The sequence below is a fragment of the Schizosaccharomyces pombe genome (genome assembly GCF_000002945.2).
Source record: "Schizosaccharomyces pombe strain 972h- genome assembly, chromosome: II".
NCBI classification, from domain to species: domain Eukaryota; kingdom Fungi; phylum Ascomycota; class Schizosaccharomycetes; order Schizosaccharomycetales; family Schizosaccharomycetaceae; genus Schizosaccharomyces; species Schizosaccharomyces pombe.
In genome coordinates this window covers 701,813-725,217 of record NC_003423.3, presented here as the reverse complement: position 1 = coordinate 725,217, position 23,405 = coordinate 701,813, and the positions used below count along the sequence as shown (strand labels likewise).

Genomic DNA, 23,405 nt, shown 5'->3' with positions numbered 1-23,405 from the left:
ATATCGTTGAAGATTAAATCTACTATAGATGAATTGTAAATAGCAATGAAAATAGTGAATACCTTTACTAGATAAGAGCAAATTTATTTTTAAATAGATATCGAGGAGAAGCTAAAAGTTCTTTGCATGCATGCAGATGACTTTCCCAATGAGATATTTCAGCTAAACAACTTTAACATGTAAAACGCACACGGGTTTCGTACATTATATGAAGATACATAATGAATTGTTTTTATTAAATATTTTAAATTGATTTAAATAAGAGTAATGGTAAAATCAGTTTCTTCATTTATTTGCGTTAAAGGTAAATGCATAGGGTTTTTGGATATGAAAAGATAGTATCATAAACACCTTCCAAAATATTCAATTTTTTCGGATTTTAAAAATAGTAATAAATTAACACGTTTTTAAATTTCCAGTAAGAATAAACTTGCAGAAAGGGGTTTTCCCCTTATGTCGAAATATTTCAAACCAGAACGCAGCGCTTCTCTAGCTAGGATTCAACAAAATCATTTTTACGAATCAAAGAGAAAAAGAAAATAAATCTGTGTACCGCCAGAAAATAGTGGGAAATTGTTTTTAAAAGTATTAAGTAAAAATTAGTGAATATGGAAAAAGTAGTAACCCAGCATAAAATCAAAACACATGAAAGGCTAAAGGTATTTAATTATTTCTGTTTCTTTCGGGACAAATAGTAAGAACCGATTGCACGAGCTAAATCTTCAGAGGTAGAGTTGCGACCAAATACTTCAATGAACTTACCCTCTGGATCCATCAAGTAGAAGAATACCGAGTGGTCAACCAGATAATCATCCTTTTTAGGGTCAATGTTCTTAGGGGTAGAAAAATAGACTCGGAATTTTTTACAAATATCTTTTATTTCTTCATAGGATCCTGTGAGACCAACGATTTTAGGATTGAAATCTTCAAGGTATTCAGCCATTTCTTGCGGAGGATCACGGGCTGGATCACAGGTTATGAAAATAGGATAAACCACGTCTCCAACAACATTGTTTACAATATCAATAGCTGCTGACATTTTGTCGAGCTCGTCGGGGCAAATGTCGGGGCATCTGGTGAAACCAAAGTAGATTAAGGAAAATTTTCCCTTGAAATCGTTATCAGTAACTCGATTTCCATGATGATCAATTAAAGAAAAAGCACCTCCTAATTGGGGACGACCTATGGTAGCCAAAACCTTGTCGTTTTGCCTCTCCAACACTTTTTTCTTTTCATGTTGGAAATAAGCATAAAGGCCAACGCTTGTTGCAGCTGCAAGAAGCAATGCTCTTATAGAAATCATTCCACGCCATGATTGGTATGTCTGCGTTCGATTGTCAGTAGCTAGATTTTTGCGACCGTCGGCAAAACGCGCTAGGCACGTACGATTCAAAGGAAATCGAGGACGAATCAAGCTGTAATGACAATGCCTAGAGAAAACTAAACCCCTTCGAAACATTACTTGATTTGAGTGATTGCCAACAATCGATTCAAAAATCGTAATATTTGGACAAGACAAAAAACTGAAGTTAAAACAGTAACAAAAGTATAACCAAGACTAGCAAGTTTTAAAAAAATTTAAAATCTTTTCTGTCTCTTCAAATACAAAACGGAGAAAACAATTTCTCACAAAGAATAAGCCTCTCCAAGTTAGTCCAATTTCACGTCAGTATGGGTATTTGGGTGGTAATGAAGACGTTGAAAATAGAATTTCACCAAAATTACTGCAAACATTTTAGCGTTCAAAAAAAACGTAATTTTATCGCTAATCCTTTAAAGAGTTCATATGCATATAGCCGCTTCTCCAATGCTGTAATTTCAATGTAATCTAAGTTTTAATACGAATGAAAATAGACACAAAATATGAATTTCGTCAAGGATCAGAATGACTTATAAATGAAAGAATCATTACTCAAACGGTTACTTAGCTTGTTCAAATCGCTATATTATAGTATGTGATTATTGAATATTTTTTTTTGGAAGAATAAAGACCATGCATACCGTCTATGCGGCTTTGCTGGAATTGTCAAATATACACAACTTGTGAGATTTATTTTTATTTTTGACAAATAATAAATTTCCGTTGGAAACCAATTATACTGCGCTGAGACGCATTTGTTGAGAGATTGAAAATTCAATTCACACAGCATTCTAAAGCACCAAAATCATTTTTTTAAAAGCCCAGATTTCAAGTCAGGATACAAAAATATTACTTCTACTTAGGGATGTTTTCAGGTACCTGAAGTGAGATTTGAAATTGAAAAATATCGTCTGGATAACTATACTAAGGACCTTTTTTATTTATACGAAAACACAGCTAGTGCCATGCTTTTTTGTATGTTTTTACGAATATCTGAAAGCAAAGGCTCTACATACGGCGAAATTTAATTGAGACATAACAAATGGTTAGAAATTCCTATTTCATCAAATTGTTCGATATTTTGTAGCCATACCTAGGAAAAAATTCTTTCTCAAATTTTCAATATTTTTTCCTGATACATTGAACTTGACAGTTCAAATGTTCTAAGTTAAAAATAATTCCACTTAATAACTTGCTCACATAATTCAATTTTTTGAAAAATTCTAACGAAAACTTATGGCACACAAGTTCTCATTTTACTATATAAAAGGATTTTTTTAAAAAAAATTGCATTGTTTTTCAGCCCCGGTGGAAAGCATTGGAATTTTGGCGCCACGATCTTCGTATGTTTTTTCCATATATATACCTACCAGGTATACACACCAAGCGGTAGTTGTAAACCTACCTTCCGCCATTACCACTAATCAGCAAAACTTTTAAAGATTGATAAGAATTAACTGAAATAATTTTTATTTGAGATCTTAAAGAGTTAAGTAATAAATTTCCATAGAAATATGGATCATAAAAACTACCTGAATCATGTTATTCGTGGAATCTACAACGACTTCCAATTCCTTGTTGATGAGGGCGTAGTTGAAAGGAGTGCTTTGGATTGGGTTCACGCAAATATCCATTTACAGGACGGTCCCGCTAGTCCTGTAACTGCTCCAGCTGCTCAACCTGTTGAGTCCTCAGTACCCCTTCCCTTGCCCAAGCGGAAGAGCTCTGTGGAAAAAAGAGCAGGATCGGTAGCGTCTGCCGTAGCAGCAATGTCTTTGTCTCAAAACTCTGGAGAAAAGAGGACACCCGAGGAACCTCGTAAGCTGCCTGGAGTGCCTGCCCCACAGAAGCAAAGCGAGGCTTCAAGTGTCAATTCATCTACCGAGAAGCTTCCCCCTCCTCCCAGCTATCCTGGACCCAATACTGCCCATAAGAACGTTGAGCGGGTTTTGGCGATGTACGACTTTCCTGGCCCTGATGCTGGTGATTTAGGTTTCCATGCTGGCGAAGTTATCATTGTACTTGAGCATGTCAATAACGATTGGTGGCGTGGTGAATTGAATGGAAAGGAAGGAATCTTCCCTTCTAACTATGTGCGTTTGTTGGAAGATTCTGCCGTTAAAGCTCAACCTCCTCCTCCTCCACCACAGCAAAACTATCCCCCAGCAGCATCTTCTTCGGCACCTCCCATGCAGTATCAGCAAACAGCATATCCACCTCAGCAAGCACCATATCCACCTGTCCAAGCCTATCCTCAGGCGCCTCAACAACCCATCGTGGTTGCACAACCGACCGAGCACAAGCACTCATCAACATTCAAGAAGATTGGTAGTGGTTTGGGTTCTGCATTTGTATTCGGTGCTGGTGCAACTGCTGGCGCTGATCTCGTCAATTCCATTTTTTAAATGCGAGTTCGTTTCTTTCCTTTTTCTATGCTTTTTTTCTTCCTTTATATAAGTAAAACTTTCTGTGTGGTTGAACTAGCACCTGTGTTTGTTATCGTTGGTGCGCAGTTGTTTTTTATTTTGAAATTTCCAAGTAGAAATTTCCGTATATCGCGAATGCATTTCCCTTGTTCATGTTTACTCCTTTGGTCTTTTGTCTTTTTCTCGACTATGCTTTATGCTTATAAAGCAACACCGCGGCATAGCTGCTTCTTCATAGATTGAGACACCTCATTTATGTGTATGAATTCGATATCCAAACATTGTTGCATATTCTTTATGATTATCGATGCGTACTATTAAATACGCATGTCTCTTGACTTTTGTTTATTTTTAGTGTTTTTCTTTTTACGACTTTCATACCGTTTATATTTTAATTCCATAATAAAAAAAATAAATTACAAAGCAAAAATATGATTAATAGGGAACGAATGACAGTGTATTAGATTTGTTAATATGCTATGGTAAATTGTTCTATTGCTTAACGTATATTAAAGCAAAAAATAGTAAACGGATGAGGAAGTATAAATTAGGTAGCCTTTGTTAGAGATTTAATTACGATGTCCGGTCAGAATCGTTTCCATTAAGCAATAAAAAAGAATCGACGTGGAAATCCCATGAATGTAAAGACTCACATTATTAAAATGGGAAGATAAAGTAAAAACTGGAGACAGCGAATGTCCAACAAAAATGGAAGATGTATGAATAATGATGAATCAAATTCGGTAACACGTTGATGGGGATTCCAAGAGAAAGTAGCAGAATTTCAAAAAAAAAAGAGAACGACAATAAAAATGAACCTTTGTTTAAAAATAAAAGAAGTCAACACACAATAAAGAATAATGAGACTATGAACAGAAATGAAACTCAAGGGAGAATTGTTATAAAAAGCGTCTGAAAGCACTGGGGAATGAATGAAAGGACTAAATTTGTTTTAATTTTTTTTCTTTTTTGTTGTAAAAATGGAAAACATGAAAATAAGTATGCAAGTTCAAATATAATAGCTGTATAGTTAGGATGAAAATTTCCTATAACAGCGGTTTAATTAATAAAAATTAATGCTCGAAAGAGAATTTCTTTCAATTTTTATGTGGTGTTCATATTCCCCTTCGGCATTAGTCATTCAGGATCGAAGAAAATTAAGCTAATTTAAGCAGTTGCTTAGCGAGAGGTGTTGTTTACACGGTCGGTGATGTCAAAAGTCTCGTTAGGTCGAGGAACATGAAATAGGTCCAGGATGGTTAGTTCGTTAGTGAGGTCTGAGGGAGAAAGAACTCTTTGGACAGGCTTAATCCTATAAACCTTTTCAGTCTGAATATTTTCTTTATTTTCATGTTCAATGCGTTGTGCAGGGGTTCGGCGAACACGTTTAGTGCGTTTCATGGGAACGCTATGTACCGATCCAGCTTTGGTAGAACGGCCGCGTTTGCTTGTAGAGCTGATGAAAGTGGTACCGGCATGGTCAACAGTTTTGGTGTTAGTGTTAGTACTGGAGCTTCCAGTACTAGTTCTGGGAGAAGTTGAGCGTCTTGCCGTATTGGTGCGATTTGGTAAAGCAGAAGCGCTGCTTGCTGGGTGACGGCTGTTGGAGGTGTTTTGAGAGCTCATTGTTAGAAGTAGAAAGTGATTGTAAAAGTAGAATATAGTTTGATGTGAATTAGATAATAGAAAGAATAAGAGGATAAGAAAATGGATGCAGAAATGAGCGACTAAGCACTCATACTTATACTAACGCAGCACATTTCTTTCAAACCCATGGCTCACGGAGGTTTTTCAATTTCGTGTAAAGTATTTGATATTTGCAAATGAAACAAAAAAAACTATTAAACAAATAAAAGATTATTTTTTTGTATACAATCACAGTACAGAAAGTGAAAATGCAAAATTTAGAAAATGATAGTAAAGACCAAATGAGAAGTAAGAAACAAGTATATTTTATGTTTTCAAATGAACTACTACTATTATATTTTCTACTCTTCATTTCCAGCTTTTAATGCTTGCGAAGTGGCATGCTACGCGGCGCGACACGCTTTTCATTTAGAGAGCAGCGTAAACAAATCAAACTCGTGTTAAGTTTCGATATCATTCGTTAGATTTCCTTAAAAAATAACTCAGGCTAAACAACATTGAATTGAATAACGCAAAAAACAGTATTACAGTAATGTGTTTTTAGAGATTGCTACATTCCACAATGCAAGCTTACCACTTTGCTTTCGTGCTCGCTCAATCATTGCATGAAAGGTAGATATATCCAGCTAGGTGTTCTTCGTATTTGCGAGTAGAGTAATTAGCAGTGCACATTTATAGTATGCAAGTTAACGATTTCTTTAGTACTTCTCTATTGACGATCATGCGTTCATCTAACAGAATGGGCACATTCCAAATGTAATAGTGAACAGGAAACTTAAATTACTATACTATACTTGACATTTTACACATCGTTTTTAGAATCAAGCAACGGGATTAAAAGAGAAATCAATTCATTGTCAACTATAATTTATAACATTAGCAAACAATATCTGGACGAGCAAAGAATGGGATCCCAGACACGATTGTATGCTGTATAAACTGGGCTTCAAAAGATCGTAAAAGGTATCAGATACCACATAAAGTCAATTATAAAAAGATTAGGGAATGCCTTTGGTACCTAATCTTTTTTAGCATAGCCAACACACTCCGTAACGTCGACAGCGTCTTTGCGGTGTTTATTGCGAATGACACCCTCAAATTCTTTAGTTTCAGTCTTATATATCAAATCCCATCTGCCGATGAAATCGAATCCATTGACATTGCGAACCTTGGCTTGATATCCTCTACGTTCTTCAGGACTCATATTAACATATTTATGATATTCAGGAGCACCAGGTGTTATAATATTATCGGCCACTAGAAGGGTTCCCGGAGCAATCATATTAAGTGATTCAATAACCCTCAAGTCAGGCACATAAAGGTCCTTCCAGTGGTCGATAAATACCATGTCCAAAGCTTGAAAACCAAGGTCTTTATGCAATAATTTCTGTTGCAGTTCGACCAAACTGTCGCAAGCCTTGCCAATCATGATGGTGACTATTTCATCCAGACCGGCCAACTTAACCAACTCGTAAGCAATCTTGGCATAATCCTCATTCACTTCCAAGCTGTAATAACGACCACCAGGAATTTTGGAGATTTCATTTCCAAACAAAATAGCTGAGTAGCCCAAATAGCCGCCTAACTCAACCATGATTTTCGGCTTCCGTTCACGAATTTTCCCAACGATAAATCCACCTTTAACATCTCCTATACACATTCTCACTCCAGATCCGTCTGGATACGTGAATTCATCGATTTCCTTAAGAACCAACTCAGGATGCCCGCGAATCGCATCCAAGCGCTCTTGAGGCAGATTTTGAATGTGTTGCAGAAACAGCTGTTCCTTTTCACTACCGTTGTCTTCCATATGAGGCATGATTTCAAATTTCGAAAGGTTGGTTAAAAGTTGATTTTCAGCTCTGCATACGCAATACCATGCACTTTATATAGTTACGAGGGATGGAATGTTGCTGAATTCGATGCACCTCGTATGTTGTCACTACGCCACGCATCTTTACAAACTACCCACCGTATCATAGGACATCTAGCACATCTAGAGACCGAGGCTCGGTGAGTCAAGACCCTTATGTTACAGCAGTACCTTTATACTTTGCGCCATATGGAAACTTTGGACTTTGAGGCAACAGAATAGCAGACTACACTGCGTTGCACTGAAGGAATTGTGAAATATATTGAAACAAAACAGTGTTTCTGTAAACATAGATCCGCAAGTATATGATTTTACACTATTTGATTTTGGGTGAAACATCAACGCAATTACAACGTATCGTTATAGTTTAATAACAGACTGTATTGAATAATCGATATTGTTCGTTATGTGATAAACATTTCGAGTGCAAATGTACCGGATCTAGAAACATCAGATTCATCTGTATGTACTGCATAAATTTATTTATAATTGTTCAGCTCTTTCTCCTATTGTTAAACTATTATTATTGTTATGAAGTACATGATTTTAATTCGCTAAATTCGATCCACACCGTCAAGTTTTTATGCGTTTGCAACTCAAAAACATGGTATTTCGCTACAAACTCAAATTGGTTCCGATCAACTGGTTATTTTTTATGTTTAAGAAAACATTTCATTTTACATTTCTTTCAACTTTCCTTTACCTACTAAAACTTCAACTTAAACAAGCTTATGATTTATCAAGTTTCTTGATTTTAAAAAAATGACCCCTAAGTGACTTGAACACTTGACTTTGAGATTTGGAATCTCACACTCTACCAACTGAGTTAAGGGGCCATGTATATTCTCTAAGCAAAATAAATAATATATAACAGTTAATTTAATAAATTTTTATTTTTCTTTTATGTTACAGGATACGAGAAGCGTTTTCATAAAAGTAAATATTCCATGAGTAAAGAAGAGTGAGAGGGTTAAAAAAAAAGCTCTTACAAAATATATATCTCAGTAATAATGAAATCAAAATTTTCGTTGATTTATACTCAACATCACAGCATAAAATAGCTCAATAGACGACGTTGTAAAGACAAATACAAAACTAGGAGTTGAATTGACTGGCTATTATGAGTTGTGTCTATAGCAGTATCACTTCGTATTGCATGTCAAGTATTATCATTTTCTTTTCAGCAAAAAGGCGCTACAAGGAATTTGTTTATTACTTAGTTTTGTTTAATAAATATTTTTAGCAAAACCTTAAAGACGTAGAGCCGTTTACTCTCTTCGTAACACGACTTTCCATTCGTGTTATTCTACTTTTACTTGCACAATATTTCACTTAATCGGCAGTGTTTACGTACCTTTTTAAAAATATATGCACAAACGCTCTTGGAATAATCCAACTGGACCCATTCGGTCTTATTAAACACAAAGAAAAATTTTGTACTATTCAAAAAATCATAAAAATTATCTAAATCAAATCATACTTTATCCTCGAACATAATACAGTTTGTTTTAAAGGCAGCTTGTATCCTCAATTTTACGATGCAACTTTACTAGCTACATTATCGCCATCCCCTACTATTTATTTAAAAAACCAAAACCAAAAAAAAAAAAAAAAAACTATACAATACATTGGAGAAAACAATTCGCAAAAGAGATGAATATTTAATATCAACACAGAAACAAACTCTAGATTGCGTATTTTCTAGTCCATTCACGAGCACTTAATTCATAACGGGATCTGTCAGTTTTGTAGACGTGCGCAATTTCAGGCACAAGCGGATCATCAGGATTAGGATCTGTCAACAATGAGCAGATAGACAGTAATACCTTTGATATAGTCAACGCTGGAGACCATTGGTCACGAAGGATATCCAAACAAATGCTACCGTTTGAATTGATGTTGGGATGATAGATTCTGGTTGTAAAGTTTACCTACGAATATGCTGTTAGTTATCATTAAAAAAAAAAGACTATCAATCAGATTCGTAATGCTACGCAATGTAATTGCCCTCGCTTCACTTGGATGGACGCAATCGTATAAAAATCGATAAAGTTCCGCTGGTAAAACATAAAGAAATGAAGATAAAAGGTAAGAGTAAACAATTATAAAAAAACTTCTGCGTATACTCTTTCACCATAACACTTAAAAAATTTTGCATCACTGTCAACCATACCGATTTTTCCAGAAAAACAAGATGCAATCAACTCTTCAATTCATATTGTATATAACAAACTTCCTCCTCCGATTCACAAGCTTACAATGCGTATTTACATAATCTACACAAGACTAAATAGTTACATACCTTTGGTGGCTTGAATGGGTAGTCCGTAGGGAAATGAATGGACAAGAAGAAGACACCACCCGCATAAGGGCTGTCAGCCTATATATCATGTTAGCTGCACAATCCTAGCAAGCAAAATTTTGGCAGTGCGCAAGGCACTATTACAGCCGCGACTTACAGGACCCATGATTGTAGCTTGCCAATGGAATAAATCATCGCCAACAGGGCCGGCGGAACAAGAAGACGGTGGGTCTTTTCCAAGATCAGCTAATTCACGGTTAATTCTTTTCAAAGCCATCGTTACTGGTTTGCTTTTGCGATTTTACAAAGTCAGTAGTTTGCTCGTGGAAGAACGTGGACGGAGGTAGAAATAACATATAACCGATGGATGCACTAAATCACACGAGTTCGACTTTGTCTGAGTAAGCAATTTTTCAGGATGGCGCAACTTGCTTTGTACCTGCAAAATACCCGCTAAACAGTTTGTTATCCTTTTAAGGATACGCTACGTTACGATAAATTTTTTCGGGATCCAGCATACTATTGTATTACAAATAGGGCAAAATTAAAGAGAATTACAGATATTATATTATGGGGGCGGTATTATAACGATTTATCAATAAAAGAGCTTGTAAGTGAACTGAAGAACGAGGATCAGTTTAACTGACGACATGATGGCTAACTCAGAAACTATTTTACTTGTGAAATACAATATAGACTATATCAGTATCTTCCCGTATTTAGCGAATAGAGAAACCGGACAGGCGATATTTGATGATATGCGCCGTAGCGACCACAGCAGAATACACCATTGCTCAAAATATCGACAAAATTGTTAAATTACTATAACGTAAAAAATGAGCTTGCCGTTCCACTTTAAATATATAGTGTTGATCATATCTACTAACTTAGCTAAAATTGACAAAGTGGTAATGGGAGAGACTAATGTATAGCTTTGGTTTTATAAAGTGTTACTTAAGTCACGTTAGAAAACTAGCTTATATCCACTGTGGTTATTATTTTCTGCCGGAAGCCATTTTATAGCATTGCTTTATTTGCTCTAGTTATGCATAACAAAAAATAAATTTGCACAAAAATTTTTTGCCCATTTCGCCATTTATAATTAAAAAGACTAAAGTATACCTTTGATTGGAACCATAATCCAAGATCAAATCTGTATTGCTTCACAGCATAACCATAAATGTGTTTGCATACGTGTATTATATACGAAATATAAAACAACAAATTTGAAAATAAAGCACACGACCATTCTCCAAACCCCTGTGTTTTTAGCGTATTACTCATTTATTACAATGTGCAAAGACCAAGTCTCAGTTTAAACAACAAACGCATTTGTAGCGTTGTAGCACCGATCGAAAACTGTTTTTCAACAACTTTCCTTCTGTTACAGCTTCGCAAACTCACTAAATATTTCAATCTGTAAACTACATATAGTTTTCATAGACATTAAAGAAACATACAACTGAACAACTTTGAAAGTATATTTTAAGATCTATAAACTTTCCATAAGTTTTTTAAAATTCGCCCAAATCAGGCTCATCGTCATCTAAATCTGCCTCAGCCATTTCTTTATCCATACGCCTACGTGCCTCTTCCACACCTTCGAGTTCACTTTTGTGAGCATCCATGGGATATCGCATACTTTTTATGCTGTCATTATGAAGGGCAAGACAAAACTGAATACGTTCATGAAAAGCTTGTTGAGGCTGCTCGGTGGAATAAATATCCATGGCTTCGTTACTAGCCATAAAGGCATTACTATGATCGATACTTGCATCAATAACTCCATCACGGATGCCCTTAGCAACAATGTACTCGGCACTCTCTTCACTGTCCAAACCAAGCTTTATACAAACATCACGAAGGGAAATACGGGAATAAGATAAGGAGATCATCCTCAATCCAGTCTTAATGACGGTATGGCGAAGGCGGCATATCAAAGTATACAATCCATCGAAGCGAAATTCAGCCTCATACTTGGAAAGCGCGTCAGTGAAAGCACAAAGGTCACCAATACGAACTGCCTGGCTAATACGTAAGTAAGGCACTAAAGTTTTTTCGAGAGATTTTTGGCGGAAAATGCGGCGTTCGGGAATTTCTCCCATAAGCAATTGTACGACGATGTGCAATTTGTAAACAGCTTCCAGAAATTGAACGGCATATACTGTGTTGGGAGCCTTACGTATAGCACTAACTAAATGTTCATGAGCGGTCGTGTAGTCAAGTTGAATGGCGCGAATTCGACCCAAATAGTATTGGTAGCGAATTGCCAAGTTATTACTAGCATTCGTAAGAAAGGATGTTTTCGAAACGAGACGGTCTGCTTGATCATATAGGTTAAACTGAATATAATTCCGAAGAAGTAATGTCAAAACCATAGCTTGAGTTTCAGAGTCGTGACGTAAAGATGCAGTACGATGAACGGACAAAAGAGTGTTCCTGCATTCTACAGACCTATTACATTTTTCAAAGAATAGTATGTAATAGAAATATAACTTGGCTGCAATTTGATCCAAGGTTCGTCGATCATAGGATTGCAAACGGGCGATTACCTTCTTAATATATTCAGCGCCTACCTCATATTTTTCATTATAATAAAGTGTCATGCTAAGAAGCAGTTGTAAGTACATATCCACTTCCGGAAAAATTGTGTTGCCATTTCCATTTGTAATAGAAGTGGAAGAATCATCACCATTTTGTGGCATATCAATAAGTTCCAATAATTCATTTTTTAAAGAATTATCAAAAGAATAATACTTCTTAATTAACTGGCCTAAAACATCCGCATTCAGTCTATGGCAAATGTTGGATGTGGTTCTTAATGATCGATAGACAAGTCTGGGATCTCTTTGTTTGGTGGCTTGCATTAAGGCAGCAATATTTGCTTCCACATCTGATCCTTGTTAGAAATAAATAAATTTTGACGCATTAACTCACCTTGCAAAACTGTTCTTGGAACTTCAGTTACAGTGTTCTGTTTTGTTTCACCAGAATCAACATTTTCTTCTTGGTTTACAGAATCAACCTGCATATCTTTTTAACGTTAATAAATACAAAAACTTTCCCATCAATAACAAACCTCTCTGATCATCAATCATATTGATACTGGTACTTGGTAGTGGTTACGTTCAGTGGAGGGCATATGCCTAAGCTTACGACTCACTGTGCTGTATACTTCCTCCCTATGATTATAAACACGAATATATTAAATGTTCTATTTAGTAAAGACTTTTGAATGCAATATTTATTACAGCATAATAGACGAATAATGTTTGAACAAAGTAGAAGATAGTATCGAATAGTTAAATAAATGAAAATACGCGTCTTCAACAAACATTCAATAAACGTAGCATTGCTCACGATTAGTTGTTTCTTAGCACCATAATCGTTGTATACAACTTGTAGAATGCACCAGCAAAATGGTCCTAACAAGATTGGAGGAAAAAATTAACTCATGACTAGCTCATTTCAAACGGACGACATATACTAATTTTGACCCCTTTTAATCCCTAAAGCCAATACTCTCAGTATTCAAGCAATTCATTAAAACATTTTGATTTTAACTCTTTTCTCTTCTAACTTATGCAAATTCGCAAGTAAATTAGAAAAACGATTATAAAATTTCAGGCGTACAATCACGAATTAAATAATATGAAAGCAAAAGAAAAGTATGTTTCAAAGTTCGTCCGGAGATGAGTTGTTATCCTTTTCTTCAAACTCTTTATCTGATTGACTAGAGGCGGTTTGCAATACGGATGCTATCTCATTATCGTATGAAGTCCATTCAGAGACTTGCCTACGTGCGCGATCCAGCTTCTTTTCTTTAGTTAAAGGATTTTGACATAAATCGATTGTTTTGGCAGTTTTCAAACTTTCATCACTGCACCATGTCTCACACCAAAGCCAATCTTGCGGAAGAGAGTATATAGGAATAAGGTGTTGAAGGTGATTTGGCAAATCTTGATCTAAATTAGACAGGGAGTTAGGATCGGCAGACAAAAGTTGGTATTGTCTGCGAAGTAAATCACCCGCACCCATCTTCCTGAAACGATCTAAGTCTACAACATATAATGCACTAATGTGATATTTTAATCCACGTAAGAATTTTTTCCAGTATCCTTTTTTCCAGAATCTAAAACCTTCCATCTCTTCGCGAGAATCACACATGGGTGTATACCCATATGGAGCACCATGTAAATCCATATCCATCAATTCCTGCAAGTCAGCACGCACAATTTGATCGGCATCAACATAGATAACCTTATGCAATTCTAAAGGGAATAAAACATCAAGGAACAATATTTTGTATCCCCATATCTCACGTTGCTTTTCTTCTTGTTTTCTCAGCCAGTGTGGCCAATTGTAAGTAATATACTCATACTCGAAATTATACTTTTTGGCAATGGCCGGAATAGAGCTTTTAAAAGAAGGGGACAAAAAGTTCTCAATAAACCAGAACTTGACTTTTTTATCCGTATGCTCAATTACACTCTTAGTCATGATGTATAAGAATCTTTCATACAAGTGTCCGCTGGCAACAGAAAAAATATTTATAGATGCTTCTTTACGTTTGAAATTAAAGAAGCTGAGAGACTTTTTTATTTTATCGAAAAATTTATGGGAGCTAAGGTCTTCATCCATAATGTCGGCAGACTCAAAACCAGGTTTACGTCGCATAACCGGATTTAAGGTGACACCTTCAAAACTGTCAACAATTACTTGAGGGTCTTTATAGGAATTTTTCTTATTTAGCGACAGTATTTCATAAAACTGAGAAGACCGCCCATCCATAGGTTCCAAAGTCCATACGCCTGGGTTCGCCTTCAATTGAAAATATCCTAAATTTGATAATACAATTGTATCAGTCACATGGGAATTAGTAAGGTTGCCTAGCTTTAATTGCATACCCCTCGGTGGGCTTTTCCTGAATTCTTCTTGAGAGTAACCTTGTACCAAAATGTTTTTAAGTTCATAGATTGCTGTATGTGAGTCCAAAGCCTCTGCTTCAGAAGTGTGCTCTAATTTTATGTTGAAAAGATCAATGTCCACATCTTTTTGCATAACTGTCCATGCGTCTCTAGCTTCAATGTCCATTGTAAGCAGTGTATCAGCCGGTAAGTTGTCAAATTCTACGTAAGACTCCTCTAAATGGCCAAGCGCATCAAACTCTGGCTCCGCAGAAATTGAATATCGATAAAACCTTGTTAATGGAAGCTCAGACAAAGTTTGTTTAGGATTGAAATGAATTCGAACTCCTACGCCGTTCAACTTTGAGACTGCTTCAAGAATAGCTGACCATTTTTGAGAATCTTTTGAAAGAGGATCTAAAACTGCAACAAACTGATAATAAGCTTTTGAAAAATCGTCAGTTTCAAATGTAGCATTTCCAACACCAAGTTTATTGTAGATAAAATCACGAGGAAATAATTTTTCTTCCTTAGTAGGTGAAGAAGTACTCATGGGTGTAGATTCAAGCGTTTTTAAATATGAGCTAAGGAATGAAATAGCACGGCTGTTTTTTAACCTTCTTGAGCTTCCAGCAATGTTTGACAGTTTTGACAGATAATTATCGTATTCCATTTGCATTAACATTTTTAAGTCAGCGGTGTTCAAACTATCAACTGAGAAAGAACAAATCATCCGTCCGTTTAATAACAAAGCAGATTTACATTCACCGGTAAGACCCAACTCTTTAACAACGGCTTTCGATTTTTTTAGAAATTTCAATGCTTTATCCATATCGTTAACGACGCCAGAACTGGGATCGAGGCTGGAATTTAATATTTCTTGTAAATGCTTACTAGATCTCTTTGGTGATGATAACAGTTTAGCAAACAGAGGGGGTACAACATGATTTTTTCCTTCCTGAATCAACATAAGATTTGCATCTTTATTCTCCGAAAGAAGGTCGGCAAGTAATGAAAGTATTTCAAGCCCTTCCTTTTCATTAAAATCAGCAACTAGCCAGAATGAATATTTAGCATTAGAACTGCCGATAAGTAAAATATCTTCGTGGTTCAAACTACCAACGTTCTCCAAAACCCGTTTAATATCAATACTCTTGATACTAGATTTTGCGGAAGGGTAAACTAAAGGATTCCGCGTTAACGAAGCATCTCGCAAAATAAAATCTAACAGATTATCATCTTCAGAAATCTTCCCTTCTGCAACTGCAATTTGAACTTCAGGGATATCTTCTAAAAATATCCCATACATACTCCTATCGTAATTTTCATCATGAGAAATAATTCGGCCGTTGACTATGACCTCTGATGCAGAAGAATCTATTCCTAAACGATTAACCCAGCTATTGCTCTTAGACATATAGTGGTCAAAAAAAGATGAGGAAAGATCTTTTTTAAGATTAGCTAGAGTATCATCATCATGCTCGCTTAATGGAAGATGCTCTTCAAGCAAGGAGTACAAATCAGCACTAGAATCGCTGTTCAAACATTTATATAAAAATTTGAGAGCGCTGTCAGTTCCGCTCTCCTTCGAAATGTAGAAAAAGGATTTGCAAACAGTTTGAGCAAATTCATCGTCATCGTTAGCAGCACATACCATACCAGTCTGAACGGGCGAAGGGCGCCGTGAAAACTGAATAAGCTCGGAAAGAAGAGGTAACGATGAAGGAGAAGAAGGAAAAATAGGATAAATGACAGTATGCAGTTGTTTTCCGAGCATATGAAGCTGTCCTGGATAGATAGGTTTTAATAAAATTTGTATACTCTTGGGCCAATTGTCATACTTAGGGTTGCTTTCTATTTCGTTCACCCAATGTATGGCTTTCCAGTCCTCTATATCGTCTTGACAATGAAACTTAACAAACTTGAAATCTGAGTCCTCGTTAGCAAAAGCCTCATTAGTGACTATATCTAAGACCTTCGAAGATTTAATCCCTAGAGCTTCAAATCTATCAAACATATCTTTTTCTTTCTTAATTAAAGAGAGAATAGAAAAAGCATCCGTTTCCTCTAAATCAAGAGATAAACCATTCAACCAAATCGTATTAATGCCTTCAGGAACATATTGCGATTGAAATTGGTTCAGTTCCTCGATTAAATCATTAGAAACATCCGGTTGTATAGAAAGGTAATGCGCATAAATAGGAAAATCTTGTGTAAGCTCTCGAAAAGCAGTCAACATGTCAGTACTGCTAGCAATACTTTGTGTAGCTAATAAATCAAGTATTGCAATTTTATCAGGCGTTACAGTTTGTAGGCTGTCGGAGGTCATTCCAAATAGTCTCTCATTTGATCTTTTGTTGCGGGATGATGTAAAACTTGCTGGGTTATCTCCCTTTTCCCTTGGAAACTCGCGATCATCTACAACTAAGTAATCTGTGCGCTTCAATGACACATGGGTACCAAAGCCCTTAACGTAAAGTTTGGAGTTAAGTTTCGAGGAAGAAGGAGGAGAATATCTTATAACATAATTGCACTTTCCTTCCAATGCCAGCTTGTAATATAGTTCGTGAAAAGGAATAAGATCTCGTTCGAAGCTAGTTACAACCACTGCGTACGGAATGCCAGTAGCCGAGGTTTTTACAACTTCGTAATCTAGAGGATTTTTGCTGTACAGCTTGCTAAACAATGGGGAGTCCTTTGGCAAATCCGAAAAGCAAACCTGTGATTCTTCGTCAAGTTGTAGCCAAGTGTCACAATCACAGCTGCGCGATTGAACAATACTTGAAAATGCTTGTAACTTTGGTGCGCCAGAAAACAATCCCAGAGAAAACTGCAAGGAAGATAATTCTTCATCAGAAAGAACATACTCGCGTTTAAGTGAATTGACAACATTAATGTACAGCTCCTTTTCGGTGGTATTTTCAGCATCTAGTAAATCGCTCAAGTGATTTAAATACCAAATGAATCCCTCCTTCTTCTCTTGATACAATGACTCAGCTATAAGTGCAGAAAATGAAGGAGCGTTAAAAGTCGCAGCAATCTTGACATCTAAAGGCTTGGCGGCATAGCAAATCGTAATGAGAGTTGCAATAGCAAACCAAAAGCCCCATCTCATCTTATACTTATCTCTTTTTGCTTTTGGAATGTTTAGCTATTTTTTTGACGACAAAAGAAGTTGGCGGAGTAACTAAGTAGTTGAGAGGACTAACGCGACTATTTACGTGAACAGTTACTTGATCGATAGAACAGTAAACAAGTGGTATAATAATTAGCTATTTAAAGCTGTATCTAATTTATAATCTTACTTCGGCTTCCTATTTTGTTCTATGACTAATTAATTACCAAGGAATAATTTGCAAGTATTCGTAACTGGTCAGGCGCTATACAAAAATCCAAACTTCGAAAGTAGGAAGACTTTTCCATATTACTGATTACGAATTTTGTTAAAATAAAAATTCTTGACACAGGTTTTACAAGATCTAAATTCCAGAATGCTAAAAATAATCATTTCAATCCAGCAAACCAGATAAATAATCACCATAGATGAATTGGTTCCATGAATTAAATTATTTAATGTATATGCAATTGATAAATTTTATAATCATTAGCTTATATTACTTCAGTGAGACAATTATTGTTATTACAACAGGTTTCTAATTGTAACCCATAGTTGTGATAATGAAATAATTGATTAGCACATAATCAATAATAAATGGGGAAAAAAAAGTCCCTGTAGTCATTTTGTCATAAAAATGAAAAGCAACTTGTTCGTGTTAGTGTTGCACACCTCTTTTTAACTGAAAACGTGCAATATTGCATTCATGGAGCAATAAACTATTAAATAATTCAAATCAAAAAAGACCAAATTCCAAGAAAATGAATTTCGCGTCTGTTGGAGCAGACATCAGATGTCCACACTCTGAATATCAAAAGATGGGGGCGATCAAAAACAACAGTCAATGCAAGACCTTGTAAATTCAGAGAGCAAAGAAGTTTTGTTCCTTTCCTACGATAACTGCTTTCCATGTTGCTTAATTTAGGATCTTGGAGGTGCACCAGAAGGTAATGCGTACGGATGAACCATCTTTAAAACAATGTAACAAGAAAACGAGATGATGCTCGCAACAGTATAAAAGATTGTCTTCTTTATAGGATCCAAAATAGCAAGAATGGGATAAGCGTAAAATTTGTTCATTTGATAGCATTTCTCAACCCACAACATGTAACTTACTGCGATTGACAGATAGACAAGAAGAGAAGGACCAATAGACAAACTAAAAGGCGGTGAGAAAAAAAGGTAATCGATAAGTGTATAAACGGTAGGCATTAAATGTACGCTAATATCAAAATTCAGAGGAAGAGGCACAGGGCGATCTTTAGGGATTAAAAGAGACCTATCATAAGAAACTATAGACCAATACAAAATTGAAACAATAGTTTCCAGTGGACAAACAATATAAAGAAGGATATTTTTTAGCTTTACAAGTGTCAAGGAACCAGAAATATCAGAAAATAATCCTACTACCATACTCAACAATGTAACGGCCAGTGACAAAACAGTTCTACATAAAGTGTTAATATTCAGTAATATTAAGTAAGGTATCAGGCCAGACGTATGCGCTTACAAATGCTGAAAATGAGAACCATAGGACCTTCTAATAGCAACATCGCTATTGTGGTTAATCCAGTTAAACGCCCATATCAAATTCGCTGTCGCAACTGTATGCAAAATAAAAGAATTAAATCGTGAACGAGATATAGCCGAAGACATATCAATTGGGTATTTTAACGCTACGCTTCTTACGGTTTTGGTAGTGGTAAGTTGTGTGATTTAGGTCCGTTTCTACCAAGTGACACACCAATGGTCAAATATCCCCATACATGATAAAACAAGAAATACAATTTATAATGGTTTTAACTTACAAAGAATTAAATCGTCTAGATACGAAACTATCTAATTTAGCATCAATATACAGCAAAATGTAAAAAAAAGAGAAAAAGAAGGATAGCAATATTTTCGTAAATAGTGATTGTTAAGTGAAGACAGACCCCGTTTTACAACGTCTAATTTCAACGGTCAAGAATGTGCTGTATGCAAGTAGGTATTTGTTTGAGAGATCATTGTGAAAAAAGCTATGCTAAAATGTGGTAGCTTCTTTTATACTAGACATGTTTGAATTCAAAGATGCTTATGCAAAGAATCTTCTACCAGTACCTTTTTGACCGATACCACCGACATCACATACCGTACAAACTTCATTGACATAGCCTTTATGATATACGGCACCGCAAACGGAACAAACATCAAAATCATCTCCAGAATATACAGGAGTTAAAGTCTTGGGACAAATACGCATTTCAACGTGTGGATCATATTCGATTTCAAAGGCATCATGAGGGTTTCGGTCACCTAAGGTAATGGCGCGGTTGGCTGCTTCAGCTGCAGGACCACTTTCAGCAAGTTGCAATAGCTTATTTCCCAAAAACGATGCGGATTTGTAATTTTTCAGCTTATGTGAAGCATTAATTGCCAACCGTAGGGCGATGATGGAGTGCATAGGTTGCAAGTCCGCAGAAGCAAAGTAATAAGAAAGCTCGAGTGCACGCTTTGTATCCTCTTCTCCCAAACGTCGACGCTCCAACTCGCACGATAATGCCACTATATATCTACAGCATTCATCTATTAAAGCAGAAATTTCATCTGCTTCTTCCTCCGAATTTGCTACGGTAGTTAAGGCCAAGTAAATGATACTACGGAAGCAAATTTGTGCCTCCAGAATCTTATTAGCTTTCACCAAACGGTACGCTTCGTGAAGTTCGTGCGATTTAATAGATGCAAGATTCCTGGTAATGAATGGCAAGGCTTGTGAACGTTCCGCAGTCTCAGCGTTTCTACGAACATAAGAAACTAAAGGATCTAAGCCGCTTATAGTAGGTAAATATACGCGGGAGGCAGTGTATATTTCTAAAAATCGAGTTTTCAAAGGAGAAAAGTTGATGGCTCCAACTTGCTTGTTTAAAATCTTCATAGCACTTTCAAAATCACCGGCAGCAATATGATCGGCTGCCAATGGGGAATTCCTTTTCCACAAGAAAATTTCGTCCGCACCGACAAATGCAGATGCGTCATCAACTACATCGTTAACAGCTTCTTCAGGAGCCAAATCTTCGACCTCCCATCCATCAACTTCCTCCTCTGGAACGCTTTCTGCCAAATCACTCATTTCATCAACAACATCCATAAGACTTTGCTCAACTTCTTCATACTCTTCTTCAGATTCTTGTTCCTCTTGTCTTTCAATTGCAAGTTGCTCCATCCTCTCTTGTAGTGATTTTTCGAAGGTAGAATGAGAGGTGTCGAGCAAAGGCCAATTATGGGTGTATGTTTCGTTAACGGGTACAGGAGTCGTGAATGCTGAACCGAGAGATGGCAATTTAATTTCCTCTTCAGTCTTATTGCAATGTGATAGTATTTGCTGGGCTTTCTCTTCAAGACCGTTAGATTTTGCGGTAAGATAAGCGATAGGATACATTCCAGCCTGCTCTAAGATATTTATACGAGATTCCACTTCATTTAAATAGAGACTGTTTTGAAACAGACTTAGGGTATCATTCCTTTTTTCGGCAATTATTGCCATTTTTTGAAGCTTCTCAGCATTGCCAGTAATCAAATAAAGGAAAGAAAGTTTTTCAAAATAACGGAGTTTCTGAAAGGTAATTTCTGCAATTTTGTGGTTGCCATAAGACATAGCGTCGGAAGCTAAACGAGACCAAACCTCAGGTCGGTCAATCGTACGGGCAAGCTCTAAAGCAGTTTCCAAGTTTCCGCACTCTAATGCCAATTCAAATCGGGTGGATGGATCCTCAACGAATTGTAAAGCGATTTCAGGATAACCCTTCTTCTGAAGATAAGCTATAATAGCCTGACCAACGAGGTTAGAATTTTGAATTAAATGAAGAACTTGTTCGTAATCCTTTCTTAACAAGGCTAATTTGAACAAATATTCAGTGGGATCTATTTCAAAACTAACGGGTTCAGCAGCACGATTGAGAGCAAAAACCATATTTCCTTTTGCTTTGACCAAATACAAAGTAGATTCCAGAGTTTTTATGACACCTGTATCACCAGACATTAATGCATATTTAAGATGGTCTAAAGTAGCATAAAGTAAAACGTTATTCTCTACCCAAACAGCACTTTTAATGCGAATGGTTTCATGAATAGAGGTAATTAATTCCAAGTTTTTCTTCACAATGTACACGTAATGCTTTCCTAATAGAGCAGCCTGCGAATTATCATTTGACCATACAACATACTTTACGCGGTTGGCATTAAAAGATGAAACAATTTTCTTTTGTTGAAGATCAAACAAATGAACTTGGGTAGCGGTAGATAAGAGCACATGACCCATTCCAGCAAAGAAAATGTCTCTTGTTTTCTCAGGAAGCTGAATGGTCTTTGTAACTTTATTCGAAAGATCCTTAATCTCGATGGTTTGGTCGCTTCGAGAAAAGACAGCAAAACGATTACGTGCTACAAAAATCGCATCATCTCCGGGACCCTTAATGTTATCCTTCAAAGGCAAGGAATTAGACCGTGATGATACATTAACAAGTTCATAAACGCCATTATCAGCAGAAGAAGTAAGAAGAGCAACTTTCTCAGCGGGGTTGTAAGACAAAGAACGAGGAGGTAGCCATGCGCTTCCCAAGTGCTTAACAGAAGCGACAGTAGTACTTTGTGCGCGTAAAAGATCATAAGAAACAATTGACTTCTCCTTATTGACATAAAGAAGAGTATTGATATTAAGCGCATGTGCAGGGCGCTCACGTTCCAGCTTGAAAACCATAACACCACTATCATGAGCAGCTGCAAATAAATTCAATTTGGGATGAACAGTAATAAACCAAAAACGGTCGTTATCGCGACGGAAAGTTTGAACGGCGGTTCTTCTATTCAAATCCCAAACACGAATAGTTTTGTCTTCACTGGCTGACAATATGAGCTCTTGATGTGGGTGGAACAAGCAGCAAGAAACATTATTAAAATGGCCACGACACGTATCAACCTCCCAAGCTTTAGAAGCAGTCATACGCCATAATTTTACAAGTCGATCATCGCCAGCAGAGAGGATTAAAGGAAGAGTTGGATGGAAAGCGCACCAGTTCACGCCTCGATCATGACCTTCTAAAACAAATTTTACGATAGCATCTGTGCTACCAAATAAGTCATTAGAAATCGAGTTGTGGGCCTGAGCTAGCTGATCTTCAAGCGACATACTAACCGGAGCTGCATTCTTCATGCGAAGACCGCTAATGTCCCAAACGCGAACTGTTTGATCCAAACTGGCACTAACAATCAGATCCTCAGAAGGATGAAAGGCAGCACACATAACATAGTGAGAATGGCCAGTTAATATAGCGATACAGTTGCGGGATTGCCAATTCCAAATACGAATCGTCTGATCATCGGAACAAGACAAAATCCATGGATATTCATGATGGAAGGTACAAACACGAACGTAGTCCATATGTCCACATAATGAAAATAAAAGTTTTCTTGATTTGTAATTCCATACGTTCACTTTATAATCATCACCGCCTGACACAAATAATGGTTGTGTAGGATGAAATGCAATGCCACGTACAGGTCCATCATGGCCATCAAACCGATCTAAAAGCGTACCCATTCGATAGTCCCAAAGTTGAATTCTTCCATTGTGTAACGACGTCAAAATCCAAGGCTGTGTCGGATGAAATGCGACGCCTTTGGCTCTAGATGAGCGCGACTCAAATTTTGTTAGCATCTCCATATTCAAAGAAATGTTTTGGAGAGTTTGGAAGAAATCCCAATCTTCCAGTTGTTTGTTGTGGAGAAGTCGTTTCACTA

At 36.6% G+C, this 23,405-nt stretch overlaps 9 protein-coding genes, 17 long non-coding RNA genes and 1 other non-coding gene across 28 annotated transcripts; 13 read left to right on the top strand and 14 right to left on the bottom strand.

Annotated features, from left to right (window-relative positions):
• Window positions 1-191: 191 nt before the first annotated feature.
• On the bottom strand, window positions 192-1,685 carry sco1 (copper chaperone Sco1). Its single transcript, NM_001021194.3, has one exon. It carries the CDS (start codon window positions 1,457-1,459, stop codon window positions 668-670), a length of 792 nt encoding a protein of 263 aa, NP_595287.1. The 5' UTR covers window positions 1,460-1,685; the 3' UTR covers window positions 192-667.
• SPOM_SPNCRNA.4848 lies at window positions 683-1,560 on the top strand. The gene has a single exon (NR_194204.1). It is a non-coding gene; the product is annotated as a non-coding RNA (long non-coding RNA).
• Window positions 1,686-1,821: 136 nt separating the features above from the next.
• Window positions 1,822-2,475, top strand: SPOM_SPNCRNA.4847. The gene has a single exon (NR_194203.1). It is a non-coding gene; the product is annotated as a non-coding RNA (long non-coding RNA).
• SPOM_SPNCRNA.4846 lies at window positions 2,103-2,823 on the bottom strand. The gene has a single exon (NR_194202.1). It is a non-coding gene; the product is annotated as a non-coding RNA (long non-coding RNA).
• lsb1 (SH3 domain-containing protein) lies at window positions 2,764-4,211 on the top strand. The gene has a single exon (NM_001021193.3). It carries the CDS (start codon window positions 2,875-2,877, stop codon window positions 3,763-3,765), a length of 891 nt encoding a protein of 296 aa, NP_595286.1. The 5' UTR covers window positions 2,764-2,874; the 3' UTR covers window positions 3,766-4,211.
• On the bottom strand, window positions 2,882-3,277 carry SPOM_SPNCRNA.4845. Its single transcript, NR_194201.1, has one exon. It is a non-coding gene; the product is annotated as a non-coding RNA (long non-coding RNA).
• SPOM_SPNCRNA.4844 lies at window positions 3,519-3,998 on the bottom strand. The gene has a single exon (NR_194200.1). It is a non-coding gene; the product is annotated as a non-coding RNA (long non-coding RNA).
• A 16-nt stretch (window positions 4,212-4,227) lies between the features above and the next one.
• On the bottom strand, window positions 4,228-5,499 carry mei3 (the record flags this gene model as incomplete). Of its 2 annotated transcripts, none has more annotated exons than NM_001021192.3 (1): window positions 4,228-5,499. In NM_001021192.3, the coding sequence occupies one exon, from the start codon at window positions 5,410-5,412 to the stop codon at window positions 4,966-4,968; it is 447 nt and encodes a 148-aa protein (NP_595285.1). The 2 variants fall into 2 exon arrangements, with proteins under 2 accessions (NP_595285.1, NP_001417922.1); NM_001431011.1 differs by having other exon boundaries at window positions 4,966-5,412.
• Window positions 4,930-5,519, top strand: SPOM_SPNCRNA.4843. Its single transcript, NR_194199.1, has one exon. It is a non-coding gene; the product is annotated as a non-coding RNA (long non-coding RNA).
• Window positions 5,520-5,600: 81 nt separating this feature from the next.
• On the bottom strand, window positions 5,601-6,055 carry SPOM_SPNCRNA.324. The gene has a single exon (NR_150733.1). It is a non-coding gene; the product is annotated as a non-coding RNA (long non-coding RNA).
• A 39-nt stretch (window positions 6,056-6,094) lies between these two features.
• Window positions 6,095-7,791, top strand: SPOM_SPNCRNA.4842. The gene has a single exon (NR_194198.1). It is a non-coding gene; the product is annotated as a non-coding RNA (long non-coding RNA).
• cmt1 (catechol O-methyltransferase 1) lies at window positions 6,227-7,291 on the bottom strand. Its single transcript, NM_001021191.3, has one exon. It carries the CDS (start codon window positions 7,250-7,252, stop codon window positions 6,452-6,454), a length of 801 nt encoding a protein of 266 aa, NP_595284.1. The 5' UTR covers window positions 7,253-7,291; the 3' UTR covers window positions 6,227-6,451.
• Window positions 7,792-7,799: 8 nt separating the features above from the next.
• SPOM_SPNCRNA.4841 lies at window positions 7,800-8,162 on the top strand. Its single transcript, NR_194197.1, has one exon. It is a non-coding gene; the product is annotated as a non-coding RNA (long non-coding RNA).
• On the bottom strand, window positions 8,070-8,142 carry SPOM_SPBTRNATRP.02. Its single transcript has one exon. It is a non-coding gene; the product is annotated as a tRNA-Trp (tRNA).
• Window positions 8,163-8,906: 744 nt separating the features above from the next.
• ubc4 (ubiquitin-conjugating enzyme Ubc4) lies at window positions 8,907-9,933 on the bottom strand. Its single transcript, NM_001021190.3, has 3 exons — window positions 9,766-9,933; window positions 9,609-9,686; window positions 8,907-9,237 (listed from the first exon to the last, which is right to left on the bottom strand). Exons 1-3 carry the CDS (start codon window positions 9,883-9,885, stop codon window positions 8,992-8,994), a joined length of 444 nt encoding a protein of 147 aa, NP_595283.1. The 5' UTR covers window positions 9,886-9,933; the 3' UTR covers window positions 8,907-8,991.
• Window positions 9,451-10,695, top strand: SPOM_SPNCRNA.1382. The gene has a single exon (NR_150260.1). It is a non-coding gene; the product is annotated as a non-coding RNA (long non-coding RNA).
• SPOM_SPNCRNA.4840 lies at window positions 10,134-10,667 on the bottom strand. Its single transcript, NR_194196.1, has one exon. It is a non-coding gene; the product is annotated as a non-coding RNA (long non-coding RNA).
• Window positions 10,696-11,065: 370 nt separating the features above from the next.
• Window positions 11,066-12,728, bottom strand: rpn3 (19S proteasome regulatory subunit Rpn3). The gene is made up of 3 exons (NM_001021189.3): window positions 12,688-12,728; window positions 12,546-12,641; window positions 11,066-12,501 (listed from the first exon to the last, which is right to left on the bottom strand). The coding sequence occupies exons 1-3, from the start codon at window positions 12,704-12,706 to the stop codon at window positions 11,123-11,125; spliced, it is 1,494 nt and encodes a 497-aa protein (NP_595282.2). The 5' UTR covers window positions 12,707-12,728; the 3' UTR covers window positions 11,066-11,122.
• SPOM_SPNCRNA.4839 lies at window positions 12,374-12,811 on the top strand. Its single transcript, NR_194195.1, has one exon. It is a non-coding gene; the product is annotated as a non-coding RNA (long non-coding RNA).
• On the bottom strand, window positions 12,792-17,704 carry gpt1 (UDP-glucose--glycoprotein glucosyltransferase Gpt1). Its single transcript, NM_001021188.3, has one exon. It carries the CDS (start codon window positions 17,628-17,630, stop codon window positions 13,284-13,286), a length of 4,347 nt encoding a protein of 1,448 aa, NP_595281.1. The 5' UTR covers window positions 17,631-17,704; the 3' UTR covers window positions 12,792-13,283.
• Window positions 17,646-17,981, top strand: SPOM_SPNCRNA.4838. The gene has a single exon (NR_194194.1). It is a non-coding gene; the product is annotated as a non-coding RNA (long non-coding RNA).
• On the bottom strand, window positions 17,973-19,339 carry SPOM_SPBPJ4664.05 (uncharacterized protein). The gene is made up of 2 exons (NM_001021187.4): window positions 19,141-19,339; window positions 17,973-19,077 (listed from the first exon to the last, which is right to left on the bottom strand). The coding sequence occupies exons 1-2, from the start codon at window positions 19,284-19,286 to the stop codon at window positions 18,552-18,554; spliced, it is 672 nt and encodes a 223-aa protein (NP_595280.2). The 5' UTR covers window positions 19,287-19,339; the 3' UTR covers window positions 17,973-18,551.
• SPOM_SPNCRNA.4837 lies at window positions 18,437-19,923 on the top strand. Its single transcript, NR_194193.1, has one exon. It is a non-coding gene; the product is annotated as a non-coding RNA (long non-coding RNA).
• cop1 (coatomer alpha subunit protein) lies at window positions 19,401-23,387 on the bottom strand. The gene has a single exon (NM_001021186.3). It carries the CDS (start codon window positions 23,326-23,328, stop codon window positions 19,705-19,707), a length of 3,624 nt encoding a protein of 1,207 aa, NP_595279.1. The 5' UTR covers window positions 23,329-23,387; the 3' UTR covers window positions 19,401-19,704.
• Window positions 20,536-21,104, top strand: SPOM_SPNCRNA.4836. Its single transcript, NR_194192.1, has one exon. It is a non-coding gene; the product is annotated as a non-coding RNA (long non-coding RNA).
• Window positions 21,213-21,608, top strand: SPOM_SPNCRNA.4835. Its single transcript, NR_194191.1, has one exon. It is a non-coding gene; the product is annotated as a non-coding RNA (long non-coding RNA).
• Window positions 22,413-23,009, top strand: SPOM_SPNCRNA.4834. The gene has a single exon (NR_194190.1). It is a non-coding gene; the product is annotated as a non-coding RNA (long non-coding RNA).
• Window positions 23,388-23,405: the final 18 nt, after the last annotated feature.